The sequence below is a fragment of the Cyprinodon tularosa genome, unplaced genomic scaffold (assembly GCF_016077235.1).
Source record: "Cyprinodon tularosa strain WSP-4 unplaced genomic scaffold, ASM1607723v1 ctg125, whole genome shotgun sequence".
Classification (NCBI taxonomy): Eukaryota; Metazoa; Chordata; class Actinopteri; order Cyprinodontiformes; family Cyprinodontidae; genus Cyprinodon; species Cyprinodon tularosa.
Genome location: NW_024038059.1, coordinates 995,467 through 1,009,774, shown reverse-complemented (window position 1 = coordinate 1,009,774; position 14,308 = coordinate 995,467). Strand labels below are relative to the sequence as shown.

At 34.1% G+C, this 14,308-nt stretch overlaps 1 protein-coding gene across 1 annotated transcript in view; it reads right to left on the bottom strand.

Annotated features, from left to right (window-relative positions):
* nbas (NBAS subunit of NRZ tethering complex) overlaps positions 1 to 14,308 on the bottom strand; it is a 241,803-nt gene that overhangs the window by 32,698 nt on the left and 194,797 nt on the right. Inside the window, exon 50 of the mRNA XM_038276549.1 lies at positions 2,251 to 2,390. Within this exon, the coding sequence (XP_038132477.1) occupies positions 2,251 to 2,390 (140 nt within the window). The remainder of the gene's footprint in view (positions 1 to 2,250; positions 2,391 to 14,308) is intronic.

The following is a 14,308-nucleotide window of genomic DNA, read 5'->3' as shown; positions in this document are numbered from 1 at the left end:
ATTTATAGAATACTTAAATTAAGAAGTTTTTTTCTGGTAAAAAAGAAAACAAGCTCTTTACAAAACATGATGAGGATGAACAGGCTCCCTTATTAAAGTCATTGTAAAACCTAAAACTTTTTTCATATTTCACAAACAGTGATGGCCAATTTATAACTTAAGTATACCACAAAAAAAAGAATAAATCATCTGATAACTGCTAAATTTGTTGTACTCCAAGTCTATTAGACAACAATTTGAAAAATGTGTTTTCCCGAAATAATGAATCATTTCAATGGTATTTTTGTTGTTGACATCTTAGGGATGATCTTCAAAGATTCCAACGTCAAAGGTTCTTAAGTCCCTGTGCAACTTTCTTTTTTTTAATACGTGCAATAAGAGGGTGTGTTGTTGGACATCTTTAAAGATTGCTGCTTAAATTGTCAGATATGTAAACAGATCTGATTTCAGTCATTGAAACGAGCAGATTGAATGTTCCACAGGCAGTTTGAGAGTGGCCGACACAGAAAGATAATGTTCAAAGCCACAGAGATAGAGGTAATACTGATAATCATCCAGAAAACATAATATTTCAAAAAATATTCATATTAAAACCCATAGCCGTTCTTAAAGTGCTCCAAACAAAAGAAATAAAAATACCATGCTTTGTGCAAAATAGAATTCCTGTTGCAAAGAAATGTGTACTCATTCTTCCTCTTTCAATGTTATATTTTTATTAACTTTTTTCCGATTTGGTTTAATTATAAAAAGATTGTCTGTTATCCTGGTGCATTAACTTAATCCTTTAGACATTTTTCCTTTTCTAACGTTATTCTACTAATGTTAGTTTTGACAGTCAAAATATGTTTACATGCACACAGAATATCTCTCCATCCTGTGGCGTTGTTTCAACGCCTCCTATGTGGCAACAATGACCACCGACATTTTTGCTCATCAGTTTGCACCGGACCTTTAGAAGTACTTAAAGAGACCAAAAAGCTGCCACAAAATAGATTTCTCAATTTGGTAGATGTTTACATGTGCATATCCTCCACCCATGAATTTGAACATTTTGTTATACAGAATATGATCTATGGGGACAATTTTGTCTCTATATTATTCAGCTGCACAAAAAGCAATCTTAATAAAAAAAATATATATTTTGTGGTCAAAACTTCTGGCATCATGATGATTTTTTTTTATATATATTTTTATGGAATATTATATTTTGGGGGAAAAAAAGTGCTGTCTAAAAACACTTTTTTTTTTATTCTCTTTCTTGAAACGAGAAAAAAGGCTATGTACAAAACAAACTGTATGCATGGATGAAGTCTTTGGTAAAGATTCTCAAAATTTTTGATCATTTTGATGCTCCCTTTTTTGGTTGAACTTAAATAGGGCAACTCCAGAGGCTGGTGCTTGAAGGGAAGTTGGCTGAAATTGGAGGCCATCCTGCTGGCTTTCGGCTTGAAGAGAAACTTTTAAACAGCTACTACTGTATGTTACTTTGCTTATAAAAAATACATAAAAAATTTAAACAAACAACAACAACGCCTGGAACCTAAAACATGTTTTAAAGAGGTGGTAAGTCCCTCTGAGAATACATCATTGCAGGTGGGTAGGGACAACTACAACCAACAGGTTCAAACTGTTAGATTAAAAAGCTGTTTGTAAATGTGCAAAAGTTCAAAATGAACAATTAAAGATATAAACCTCAGCGGAACATACTCCACCTGCCTGCTGACTTTGTCTGAGCCAACAGGAAACTAAACTGGCTGAAACTTTACTCAAAGATTTTGTTAGTGTGAAGCTGTGCCCAGAGATGCCCCAATGCAATAAGTGTTATATCAAAGCTCTAGCCAGAGCAACATGCTGTCTCTGCCAGATGGTCTTCCTCCCTAAATGCCTCCTCCCCTGATAAACATCTAACATTCACTGGAAAATGTGATTTATCATAGGTTGGCTTCCTCTGTTCTTTTGGTAGATTTTCCTTGGCTAGGTTTAAACAATAACTTTAAGAAGCCACAGTTTAATACCCTTAGAGAAATGCTACAAAAATGAGGGAATATTACACCATCTTTCAATCTTTTTAAAGTCATGGCCTATCTGTACTATATATCCTCGCCTGTTCTCTTTGCACAATATAACAGTTTATATTTCAACAGTCACTGAAAGTCAAATTTTGGCTCTTGTAGCACAATAACACATAAGATAGGTGTTGATTTTCTCATCCTACTAGTGAGCTGCAGATTCACCAAAAGTGAAACTTACACTTCCTCTTTCATCATGGGCGGCCATGCTTGTAGAAGAAGCATGATCAACTGAAAGTCCTCCCACTTCTGTGCTCCAGCCAACATCTCCTGGAAAAGGGTGTACCTCTTGTCTTCATTCTCCACATCCTCTACCTGGACCTGGTGGAGAGAAATAAGAAGGTAAGGATGATAGAACAGCCTGAGAGCAGCTTTACACATACAATTCCACATTGAAGCAAAATAAGTTAGAGGATCGCTCATCGGAATCATTATAAAAAAAAAACAATATATGTGACATCTGGGGCTTAATAGAATTGATCAAATAATTGAATTTTGATTTTATGAAGATGTAATAAAAAAAAAAAAAAGATTTTCTTTCCACAATCCCTTTATGTTCTTAGATGTGTACTTATAACTGATAAACTAGCCGACTGAGTAACATCACCAGCAGTAATCATTTAAATATTTTCATGGTTCATTGTGAAACATTGTTTTATTTATTTCTACAGCTTGAATTTCGTTGTCTTTTAAATTAAGGTCACCTCCCAAAGGAGATGATTGAAATAAAAGTGATGTATGTCATTTGTCATATTTAATATGAAACTTAAACGAATGAAAATTTTTTTTATTCATTGCATTTGGTAAAAAAAAAAAAAAATCGGATATGACTTTTTTTTTTAAACAACATTCTATGCATCCATTTTTCAGTTGATATAATCATATAGTTTCAGTAAAGAAGCAAAAAAACAAAACATAAAGGACGATACTATGTAGAAACGTTTCCATCACCTGGTTTGAAATGAATTAACCAGGCTAAGCAAAGTATAAAGTTTGGTTAAATCAATACTTAAAAATTCCCTTCATGGAAATATCTGGGAAGAAGCAGAGAAAGGAAACAACTGATAAATCATATGAGGCAAATAATTTTTTACGTCACAACTTATTTTGGAAATTTGTTTCCATTTCACAGTAACCACATCAGCCCTTCCTAAAAAGCATAAAACCAATTCAAAGAATGGTTCAGAACCCCCTCTGAAACCCACCCCCCAGTCGAACACACAACATTTTAGTCACATACGTATTTTTCAGGAAGAAATGTTTAATGTATCCACACCTTTCATCTGCAGATTTGGAAAAAGTCTGAAATTTATTAAATGCACTGGATAAAACACAGAGCATGATGACTTTGGGCTTTCTAAAGAAGGTATATGGTAATGTTTTCAACTCCATTTTATCTGTGTTATCCAAACTGTATCCAGAAAAGTGCTGGCTTGCTTACTTAGATAACTAACAGGACTTTCTCTCAATAAAGAATTTCATGGCTGAAGTTGCTAAACGTTCAAAACAAACAGACAAGTTTCTTTGGTATTGAAACAAGGCTGCCTGGCAGGATGTCTTCAAAACTACGGTAAAATCCTCTAATGATTTATCCCTGAAGTTGAGGAGGTTCGGCAGATTACACGTAGTAGGTCTAGAAAGGCCTTAGGGAGTCTAGGGCTAACCCCAACTGGACATACACTATTGTTCTCGTTCAGCAGTTCGTTCTGGTCACCAGTTATCCTGGGTTTGTTCTGGAGAGGGTGGATTACTCCCCACACGAAAGCGAACAGACCAGCAGGCATGACATTCATGTCATCTGTATTTGACTGGCCAACTCTAATCCAAACTGTACCTTAAAAACAAACTTGCAGAGCCTCTTCAGCTTCTTGCAAACATCTTTCCACAGTTATTTTATAACAGATAGCCTTTAATTACTTGGTGCAGAGAAACACAAGAACTTGTGAGTTGCCAAGAGAGGGTTATGTACCAGACATTGATATTTTGATATTTATGTAAAACAGATCAAACATGTTACTGCCTGGTAGAGCAGCTAAGTGAATGAGTGAGGCCTCGCTCTAGATATTGCCTCAAATAAATAGAAAAGTTGTGTTTGTTGCTTAAAAAACTGACCTGATGACCTTAAATGTGCTGTGGTCAACTGTCAATGGAAACATGCATATTGTTACTGAAATAAAACTGGTAATATAACTGGTGAACTCTCTTCATTAATATCTCAGATCAAGACCTAAAGTTCACAATTCTATATCCAGTTAATAGATATTTTATTCTATCATGTTAAACAGCATGTTTTATTGACCAGGATTGCTCACCAGCTTCATCCACTATCCATCAGTTTTATATATACTGGATACAGTATATGGTTAAAAAGCTGAACAGAAAAACTCTGGACTTGGGAATAATTTTCTTTTCCTGGTTGTACTGAAACACATAATCCACCATTTGTGATTATTTGAAGGCTTGATTCATCTCACAGAGGAGAAATGTACTGTACTTGTTACATCAGCTTTAACAGTCAAAGAAGAAGAATAGCCAAAGGAAGAAAAAGGTGCAAGGGTTATATAAAGTATATACAGTGCGTCCACATATTACTTTTTTTTTGTTTTGTTTTTTTAAATAAGTGATAGATAATATGGTTGGAACTTTGGCCATGTTGTTTTTCTGACTCTACATCTTATCTTTAAATTAGGGTGGAAGGTCTGGGGTTGTAATGCATAAAACAGTGAGCAGATTTTAATAATAAAAATTGGTCAAAGGGAGGATTCTGGAAATTTGTTGGGAATAAAATAAAAGCAACTGCTTGAAATGCCAAGTGCCCGTCTACAAAAATTAATATCCAAAGTAATCTAAATACCCCGGAGGCACCCAGAGCATGTCAAAGTAACCATGGCGACAATGGTGTTAGGCTTTTACAGAGACAAACCTCTGGGAGTTTTATTACAGCCAACCAACAACTTATTGAATGAAAGCAGTGACAAACTAAAACAAAATGGATCAAAATAGAAAATAGAAAGCACTGTCTAGCCACTGAATTACAATAAATAATTGATTTAATGTTGATCCTTGTAATGTTTTACAACATAATGATAAATACCTTAATATGACCCTCAAGCTTTCTTTAGGAAGGTTGTCTATCTGAACAACAACATATGGATTTAGTCTATATGGGGAAAAACTCAAGGTTTCTGTTAAGTACCCAAAAGTCCTTTGCTCAAACGGACAAGTCAAATCTTACCGCCTCTTTTTGCGCTGGAAAATCTAAACCAGCTAGTAAGCCATCCATGTATCAGCAGAGCAGCACCATCTCTGAATAAAAGCTAAAACTCGAGGGAAAAAAAATTATGTTCGAGGCTCCTTCAGTTAAAATTAATAAAACAGAGCCACATTTTATTTTTTGGGCAGGGTTTTTGTTTTTTATTGAAGATTTATAAAGATTGCATGGGTCCTGCAAATTAATTTAACTGCATGTTTTTGAACAGAAAGTTTTTTACACATGAAGCCCCTTGAATTAACTAAGCTTTTAATCAATTGCTCCTGGTTCCTACATTGCTATAATTATGCGCCAGGACTCTCTTAGAGGAATAAAAAAAAAAGAGTAAGCCCAAAAAACATTTTCAGCCACAGACTGTTAAAAATTAGGAGGAAAATGTACGAAAAGAGAGCCTCTAACCGAAAAAAAAAATCTAATGAAGGGTTTTAAAAAGGGTAATTCAGACAATATCTATATCAATTGAGGTAACCTGAGTGCCAAAATTCCAGAAGGATCAAACAGCAATTAAAAATGCAATTTTAAATATTTTTGAGTCAGACAATCTTCTAAAAGGTTTTAAATAAGCTCTCTCTAAACCAGAATGTACAGTTTTGCCAATTCTAATATACAAGAATAATTTAAAACATTGATCTCTATTATTTTTGATTGCCTCTATTATTTTAGTTGTTTCTGGCTGAAAGTAGAAAAACTAAAAAATTCCTAATAAAATCTTTTCCTTTATATTTGTATTCTTACAGTACAAAATCTATACAAAACTAACTGGCTTTACAACAGGACATATTTTGTATCGGAGTCATTTCACCGATAAAGCAGGGCTGGAGAATTAAATGAGTAGAGCTTAAGCTTGGGACCCTTCAAAAATGGAGGTCAAATGAGAAACAGAAACAGAATTTTAACGACCTGCAAAACGGCCCTAATCTAAGGCCATCAAATCCATCACTGAATGTCATCTACAACCCAGAGTGCCTTTCTGCTTTATGAACACTGAACATCATCTTATTGCAGAAGCATTTGTTAAATATTACAGCCGCTTTTATTCATTATCTTTGAAAGTTACAGGACATGGATGAATTTAGGATGAATATACAAAACATTATATAAATAATTTTCCATAGAAAAACAAAGATCCATTAACAGACTCATACACAATCTTACCTACTGTCAACTGCAAATACATTCACTTCCATTTGCCACATGGCAGTAAGCCTTTTATTTTCTTAACATAAAAGGATTGCAATTACTTATGTCTGGCGATTAAATCCAATATTTTTATTCAAGGATGCAAAATAAACAGGAAAGGAAAAAAGAACCAGGGCTATGAGGCAGGGACTGGCAGCCAGTGCTATAACACTTAAATAAGAAGCTACAAATTGGATTTTCTCGAAGTTAGATTAGCTTATTTGTTAACTTAAACAACAAATCAATCATTATAATCTGAGTTTAATTTGGCATTTCAATATACACAGTGAATATTTGTTTGCCTATTGCTGTTATTGTCACTTAAGTACGAAAAACATATCCAAGTCTTTGATAAGATCAAAAAATACTGTTTCAGATTTGCAGTCAGATTCTAAGCTGTGCAGATTTCACTATGCCATTGATATACACATAATATTATAATATACACATACATTGCTTTAGTTTGGATACTTTATTTTGGCTTGTTCTTGTTAAGCTAAAAAAATGTTTTGAAAGCATAACCTCCTGTCCTGTCCAAGCCTAAAGCTGTTAAGTGTCCATATTTAAGTTCAAGCCATTTAGCTTCTGTTAATATCAACAGAATGTCTATGCTGAGTCTATCAAATAAAATTTAAGAGGTAAACAGTAATGATAAGAGCAAAGATTGAGTAAATGTCCTATGAGTATTTTTTTAAATGGAATATTTTTTATAATAGCCAAAGAACATTGAAGAAATCAGTAGTAATTTAAAATCATGCCCAATGTTCACTTGTCAATATAATATATTTTCTCTGTCCACCATCCAAAGTTTTTTTTAAGATGAAGAGACGTCCATGTTGTACCAGGTTGTCCAGCTTGTTTTTTTAACAGAAAGAAACAAAGAATAAGTGACAGCTGGAAGAGAACCACCTCCCAAGGTGAAATTATTTTTCTGATTTACTGCAAAAAAAAAAAGAGATTATTGCAGTCTAAAATCAAACCAAATAAAAGTATCTCTTATAATGTATGGTTGCAGCTTTTGTCTTTGATTTCTTTTATCTTTTCCATCTGTCGACCTTCCTATGTATTGAGGGTTATAGAGTGACTCCTTGTAAGTACTTCACACTGTAAAAGTACTTCACGTAGGTTGCTGGACTGCTCCAGTTTTGAAAATATTTTCTACACCACAGACTTATTGACAAGCCTTTGCTCATACTACCTAGGAAAACCTTAGCGTGGGAGGGCTCAACTGTGTTGACATGCATCCAATGATGTCACTAAAAATCATTTAATTGGAATACTGAATACCTGAGGTCACATAGACACTTCATAAATAGAAACATCTTCACCGGGTGTTTGTAGGGGTTCTATGGCTCAGGGCTTTTAGTTTGGATAAAATTACACTGTTCATCATAGCTTCATTAACAGCTTACTTACCACCTTGTGTCACACCTGCATTCAGGACCACTTGGCCGTACAGTACATCACCTAACCTCCATCAGAAAACATAACTCAAAGTACCTGTATGTTCTAGAGAAATGTGTGTGCATTTTGCTTATACAGTTTTAACAATATTCTATTTGAGGTTTGGACTTTTTTTGGACTGTCAAAACGAAATAAAAAATCATGTTTATTGACTGTTGAGCTGTTCTACTGATGAATTCTTCAAAGCTTTGGCTATTGGACAAGTTGCCTGACCACTGACTAAAAAGCACTTTAGTAACCAGAAAAAAATTATTGTTGATTTACAGTATTTGGCTGCCTCACAATTAGCACAGGGTGTTTGTGTTGATCCACCAAACACAGTTCTATTCTTAAACAGTGTTATTTTCTTCTCATTTCTCATACGTTGCAAAGCTGTGTTAAAAAAAAAAAAAAATCCTCAGGTGATTAAGATGCAACATTGCTAACACACTTTACTGCCAAATGTTTTATTTATTTTTAAATTTGCTTTTGCATTCTCATCCAAGCAAACCCTGCTTGTTCATTCTTTTATGTTCAGGCTCCACTCAAGTCATTTGTCTAAATGTTGTAATTCACAGTAGAATATTGATTGGCAATTGCAAACTTAGCAAAGTATTTTACCTCATGTGTTTCATGCACACAAGGTTAGATTTATCTAATTTTAAAATCTGGAAAAAATATATCTTTTTACTTTACTTACACTTTTTTTTTTCACCTGCTCTAGATGAACAGAAATGCACATGTAGCAGTTTATAGGTGAAACACATTGTTTACAGCATTTCCTACTGACCATCTTCAGCTACAGACAACAGAAGGTCAACAAGCAATGAATGGAGACACATTAAAGAGAGGTTGGGGGAAAAAAGAACAAGGTCCATTTTATTCATTGTGCTGACCCTGAAAATAACACTCGTAAATAAAATCCTTTTTTGTTCGCCCACTTTGACTAAAGTTAACCCTGCTTTTAAGAAAATTATGAACAGGGACGAGGAGAGCAAAACATGGGCAGGGAAATGTCTTACATAGATGGACAAGTGCTGAAGTAAATTAAACATAAACAGAAAGTTACCAGTAGCCAATTTATGGCTCTTCGAATTTTTTTTTTTTTTGAGTACAAGAAAAAGTAAAATAAAGAGGAAGCAGTTGAATGTAAAATATAAAACTGATTAAGCCTGATTCTAAAGAACTACAGATAAAGTATGTAGAAAAAGCAGTTCACCCAAATATATTTCATTATTACTGTACATAGAAACTCTAAACATGGAATTTCTTTGGATAGTTGTGGAAAATAAATTACAAATTTCTTTCATACCAAAAAAAAGACCAGAACATATAACAAACCAAGTTAAAGCTCCATCAATGGATATGATGTTTAAATAACTGCAGCAGCTAGAAGTAAATAATGTATTTGCATAAAGTAAATGGTATAAGCCGGCTATAAAAGTTAAACTTCAGTAGTAGAAACAGACACTTCAGACCTCGTGTCTAACTTATCAAAGACTGAGTTGGATCTATACTAAAACTATGAAAAAAGATATTTCAGATTTATCAAACTGTGTGCACGCACACAGAGAAGTGCTAATTTTATTGATCAATCACACGTGTACACATAACTCCACCTTGTGTTCAGCCCTCTAGATGTGCACACTGAGCCACAGATGGCCAATGTAAAGCAGTGTGTGAATATAATTGTATATTTAAATGAGCCAGCTAATTAATGTCATGAGGGAGAAAAGTGCAGTTTAAATAAGCCTGATATAGATCTGTGATGATAAAGGAGAGTCATAAAAATATGTTTGTTAACCACAGTAGAGGCATATGAAATAAAAAGAATTATAAATGGAAACAGAATCTGATTTATGGATGGATCGTGTTAGCAATGCCATCCAAGATGTCAGGCAGTATTCTGCTTTGCCCTGGCTGTGATATCTCAGCTTCATGGATACATTTACAAAATAATGTTCCTTAAAAGGCACCATGCAAAGTGTTAACTAATTAATGGCTATGTTTAACGTCTTTAAGGGACGTTTCACTGGAAAGAACCGGCTGCCAGAAACCACAGAATAAATAACTTCTGTAACTAATAAATAAAATAAAAAAGTCAAATCTGAATAAGCTGCCAGCCAAGCTATATAAATAATTCAATATATGCAAAAAACAGTTGGCTATATCAGATTATTATGTTAGATGTTTCTTAATCTCTTGTGGATAATCTGTGGTTGTTATTAAACTGAGGCCTAAAGCCATGTCCATTTTCCTCCCATTTGAGTCTAAAAATGTTAATGTAATTCTTAAATGTATACCTAATCTTATATATACACCATGAAATTCTGATTATCCATATTTATTTGTACTCCTTTAGTACCTTGCAACTAAGCTACATTTCAGTTTGGTGGGTTTATTTCTCTTTGTTTCTGACGGATCACAACTTTTGCCTTGAAATTGCCGTTTATGAGTTTAAGGCCCAGTTTTGTGCATATGCAAAAATTATCAATTAGACCACTGATCTTTCACACATACTCCATTACTTACAGGCTTTGCAAAAAGCTGTTACTGCATCCTTAAGATGCTGTGAGAGTACAGCATCTTAGGGCCTCTTGGCATCAACCACCTTGGTGGCATTTTTCAGTGTTTTTCTGAGGGCCTATGTTTTTACAGGGGTAAGTTACACTAAACTCCAAAGAAACAGTTGGTAACTTAAAATTTTGACATCTTATCTTAGATATCATTCCTTTCTCTCTGTAATAATAGCCTGTTGAAACTATAATAGTCTTTGTCTTATGTTCATTTTTAGGTTTCTTATTAATCAAATAATTTGTAAATAGACCTCACTGTGATCCAACTAAAAACAATCTTTAATTGGTTTAATAATTTTTTTAACAGTGATAATGAAATATCAGTTTAATTTACATACAATATAAATTTATGATTTATATATAGCTTAACATTTTGACTAATATATAATTACATTAAGTTGTATTCACACATGGACACTACACTGGAGTCAATGGCATGTGATTGCTCTCAGTCTATTTACAGAGATGCACAAACCACAATAAGGTTTACGGATTTAGAGAAATAATTAAACACAGAGCTGGAAACATTCAATTAAAATGAAAGAGCTTTAAAAAAAAAGCTGAGAAATAAATGTCACCTAAATCAGAGTGTTTAAACTGAGCTTACATTTAGTTTCCTTGTTAACTGAACATCTTTTAAGTACATGTGACACATAAAGGTAGTACTGTTGATTTTTCTCATCAAACATTGGATGAATGAGGAATACCAAACAGTATTCTGCATCTCCATGAATAAGATCCTTTTTTTGAATCTCAAACTTTTATCGCAGCCAACTAAAAACTTTGTTTGGAGTCAAAAAAAAAAAAAAAAAAAAAAAAAAAAAGGTAACATATTATAGGGGAAAGTTCTTTGCAACATATCTATTTGTTTATTTTGAAATCATGCTTCACTGCTGTTATATTCATAAGCTGTGAGGCATAAGTAGCTGGAAGTTGGCAGAGAGACAGGGAATTTAATTCCCTAAATGGAAGGGCATAAAGTCATTTAAGTATAATATTTAAACTTTAATGTTAAAGTGAATAATGTAAATTTTTTATTGACATATTTAAATATTTTAAAACTCTGATGAACACGTGGTACATTAATGTTTGAGCTGTAAATTATTTATATTTTTTTATCTCAAAATTTTAAAATGTTAAAATTATTGTTTGTGTCAATGTTGCCATTTAAACAATGGTCCCAAACAAATTTAGGAAAATTCTCACCAAAGAGGGGAGAGCTGGGACATGGCCATGTTTGGAGATGAGCAGAGAGCGTTAAGTGGGGAGGAAGACTATGATGACTTATGACTAAATGAGTCATCATAGTACCTAGAATAAAATTATATGCAAACTGTTAGGTGATAAAATGTGCACCTGAGAAATGCAAGGAATTACTGCTGTCAATCGCAATGGTGAAGTGTGCCTAAGTAAGATGGCATTATGGTACTTTCCAGTTTGTATTGATAAAATAGAATACATGTGGAGCCATGTTCCCATCATTGTTTTTGTTAGTTATGCAATAATTTTGGTTAAAATGCTAGCATTCATATGCAGGAAACTGAAATGCTAACACTTTAGAGATAAGGTCACTCCACTTTCCAGGTCATAACTCTGAAGTCACATGCACCAGTATTTCCACTGGCTGATAATATCAACATGTACCAAGTTGTACAATCTCAACTAACAGGAAAATTAAGCCACAGTAGCCACATTTAGACCATTAAGCCGCACATACACTCAAACTGTAAAACTAATCCTCGGGGTTTAAAAGTTCACTGCTCAAGATGTTTGTTCTTATACTGTACGACCCGACGCTCTGATGCGATCTACCTGCTCACACTGCGCGTACAAACACCCCACATAGGACTCCAAGAGATGGTGCTGGTCGGACTCGTCACTCTGGAAGAAGAAGAAGAAGAACCCCCTTGTTTGCACAGGCAAGGTTCTGTTAAATCGGCTTGTAGCTCTGCTTCAATAGCAGCATTTGCCGATGAACACCCTATGACCGCCGACTGAATTTCAAACATTCTCCCGGCCTTATGATTCCTGATCAGGAGGTGGTCGCAAGAAAGCTGATCGCCCCTAGTCACCCCGTTTACTACATGATGCTCGATGCGCCATGAGGCTGAAAGTCGGCCGATCGAAAAATTCTCGTACGACTGGAGAATTGGCTGGAAAAGGGCAAAACATCATGCAGTATGTGCCCGGCTTTAGAGGTCAGCAATAAGATGGATTCGGGCAAAAATTGCAGACCTCAAGAAAATTACAGAAAATTTTAAAAATCTGTACAGCACGTAATATAGCACCTTTTAAGCCCTATTTATACAGTTTATTATATAAAAAATGTGTTTGTTTATAGATAAAGATCATTTAAGCTTTCCAAACATATCCAACATATATTTTATAAACTGCACTATAAAAAAGTATTTCATGCTGTAAAGTGCTAAATAATGGGGATTAAAAATGTTACGATTTCAGAAATTATTAAATTTGTCCTTCAGTTAAAAGACTGGGATACCAAAGGGACTACTGAACTTAGCTGTATTTATTCAAATCACATAGATTACTTAACATATATTAATTCACATATCATTTCAGCAGCTCTAAGAATAATTACCAATTTTTGTTTCAAATAAAGTAACTGAAACACATTTTCTTTAAACATATGAGTTCATATTATAGTAAATTCTACAAGGGGAATCCTAAGCTGGTCCAAAGTTCTGGTTTGACTGAAATTTGAATTAGTTTTCTGCAGTGCTCCACAGGTAAACTAATAAAGCACAAGAAGTAGTTGGTTGCTCTTAATAGGGTTGTCACGATACTAAACTTTTCAACTCGATACCGATACTAAGGAAAATATTCGATACTCAATACCATTTTCGATACCACAAGGATACAATTTCAACAGAAATATTTTGATTAATAATTAAAATACAATAAAAAAATACAATAAACAATAAGAACAAAATTTTGAGGTTGTTTGCTGTGCACAGTATTTAGCAAGCTTGATAAAAAAACTTACAAAATTAAAATTAAGTTTTCCTTACTTGGCTATGCTTTGCACACATAACAATGACACTAGCCAAACCGGTTAAGAAACAAAAATAATTCTCAGCAGCTGCATCTGTTACAAAAAAAAGTCTGAAACTGAAAACTGCGTAGAATTATTCAATCACAGTTTTCAGAAAGTGCATTTTCCTCTATTCTGCACTTTAGATGAATGACTGTTTAGGTGCGACTGGTACTCGATACTTTTTTGAGTATCGATACTTTTGACAACCCTAGCTCTTAACACGAGGCCATCCAGAGTGGCTGAAAGCCTTTTCTGACTGTATAAAACGTCAAGGCCCCTTCTCCTTTCAATAATGGTTTGCAGTGACTGCTAATGACTGAGGGATGGTCTTAACCAAATTGTAACAAATATTAGTTGACATGGCTAAGAAGCATTACCTGAGTGGGAAGTTCACTGATTAAGTTAATTACAGTGAAACGTGAAATGCCTAAAACTGAGCAAAATAAAAACAATGACATACTAATAATTATAAGGAAACATTTTGTATGCAGTCATCCTCTTGTTTCCTGTAATTCATTAAGTTGTGACCTCTGTCTTTGTCTTTTAACCCCCGCATGCCTAAGCTGCATTTTAAAAGTCCAAACAGAGTTTAAAAAAACCTAATAAAATATTTAAAGCTATTATGTAAATTTATGAGACGGAGCAAACTCCAGAAGGTCAGTGAGTAGTAGATGCTTTCCACAGCAGTTTTCAGAGCAGACAGTATCCCACAGAG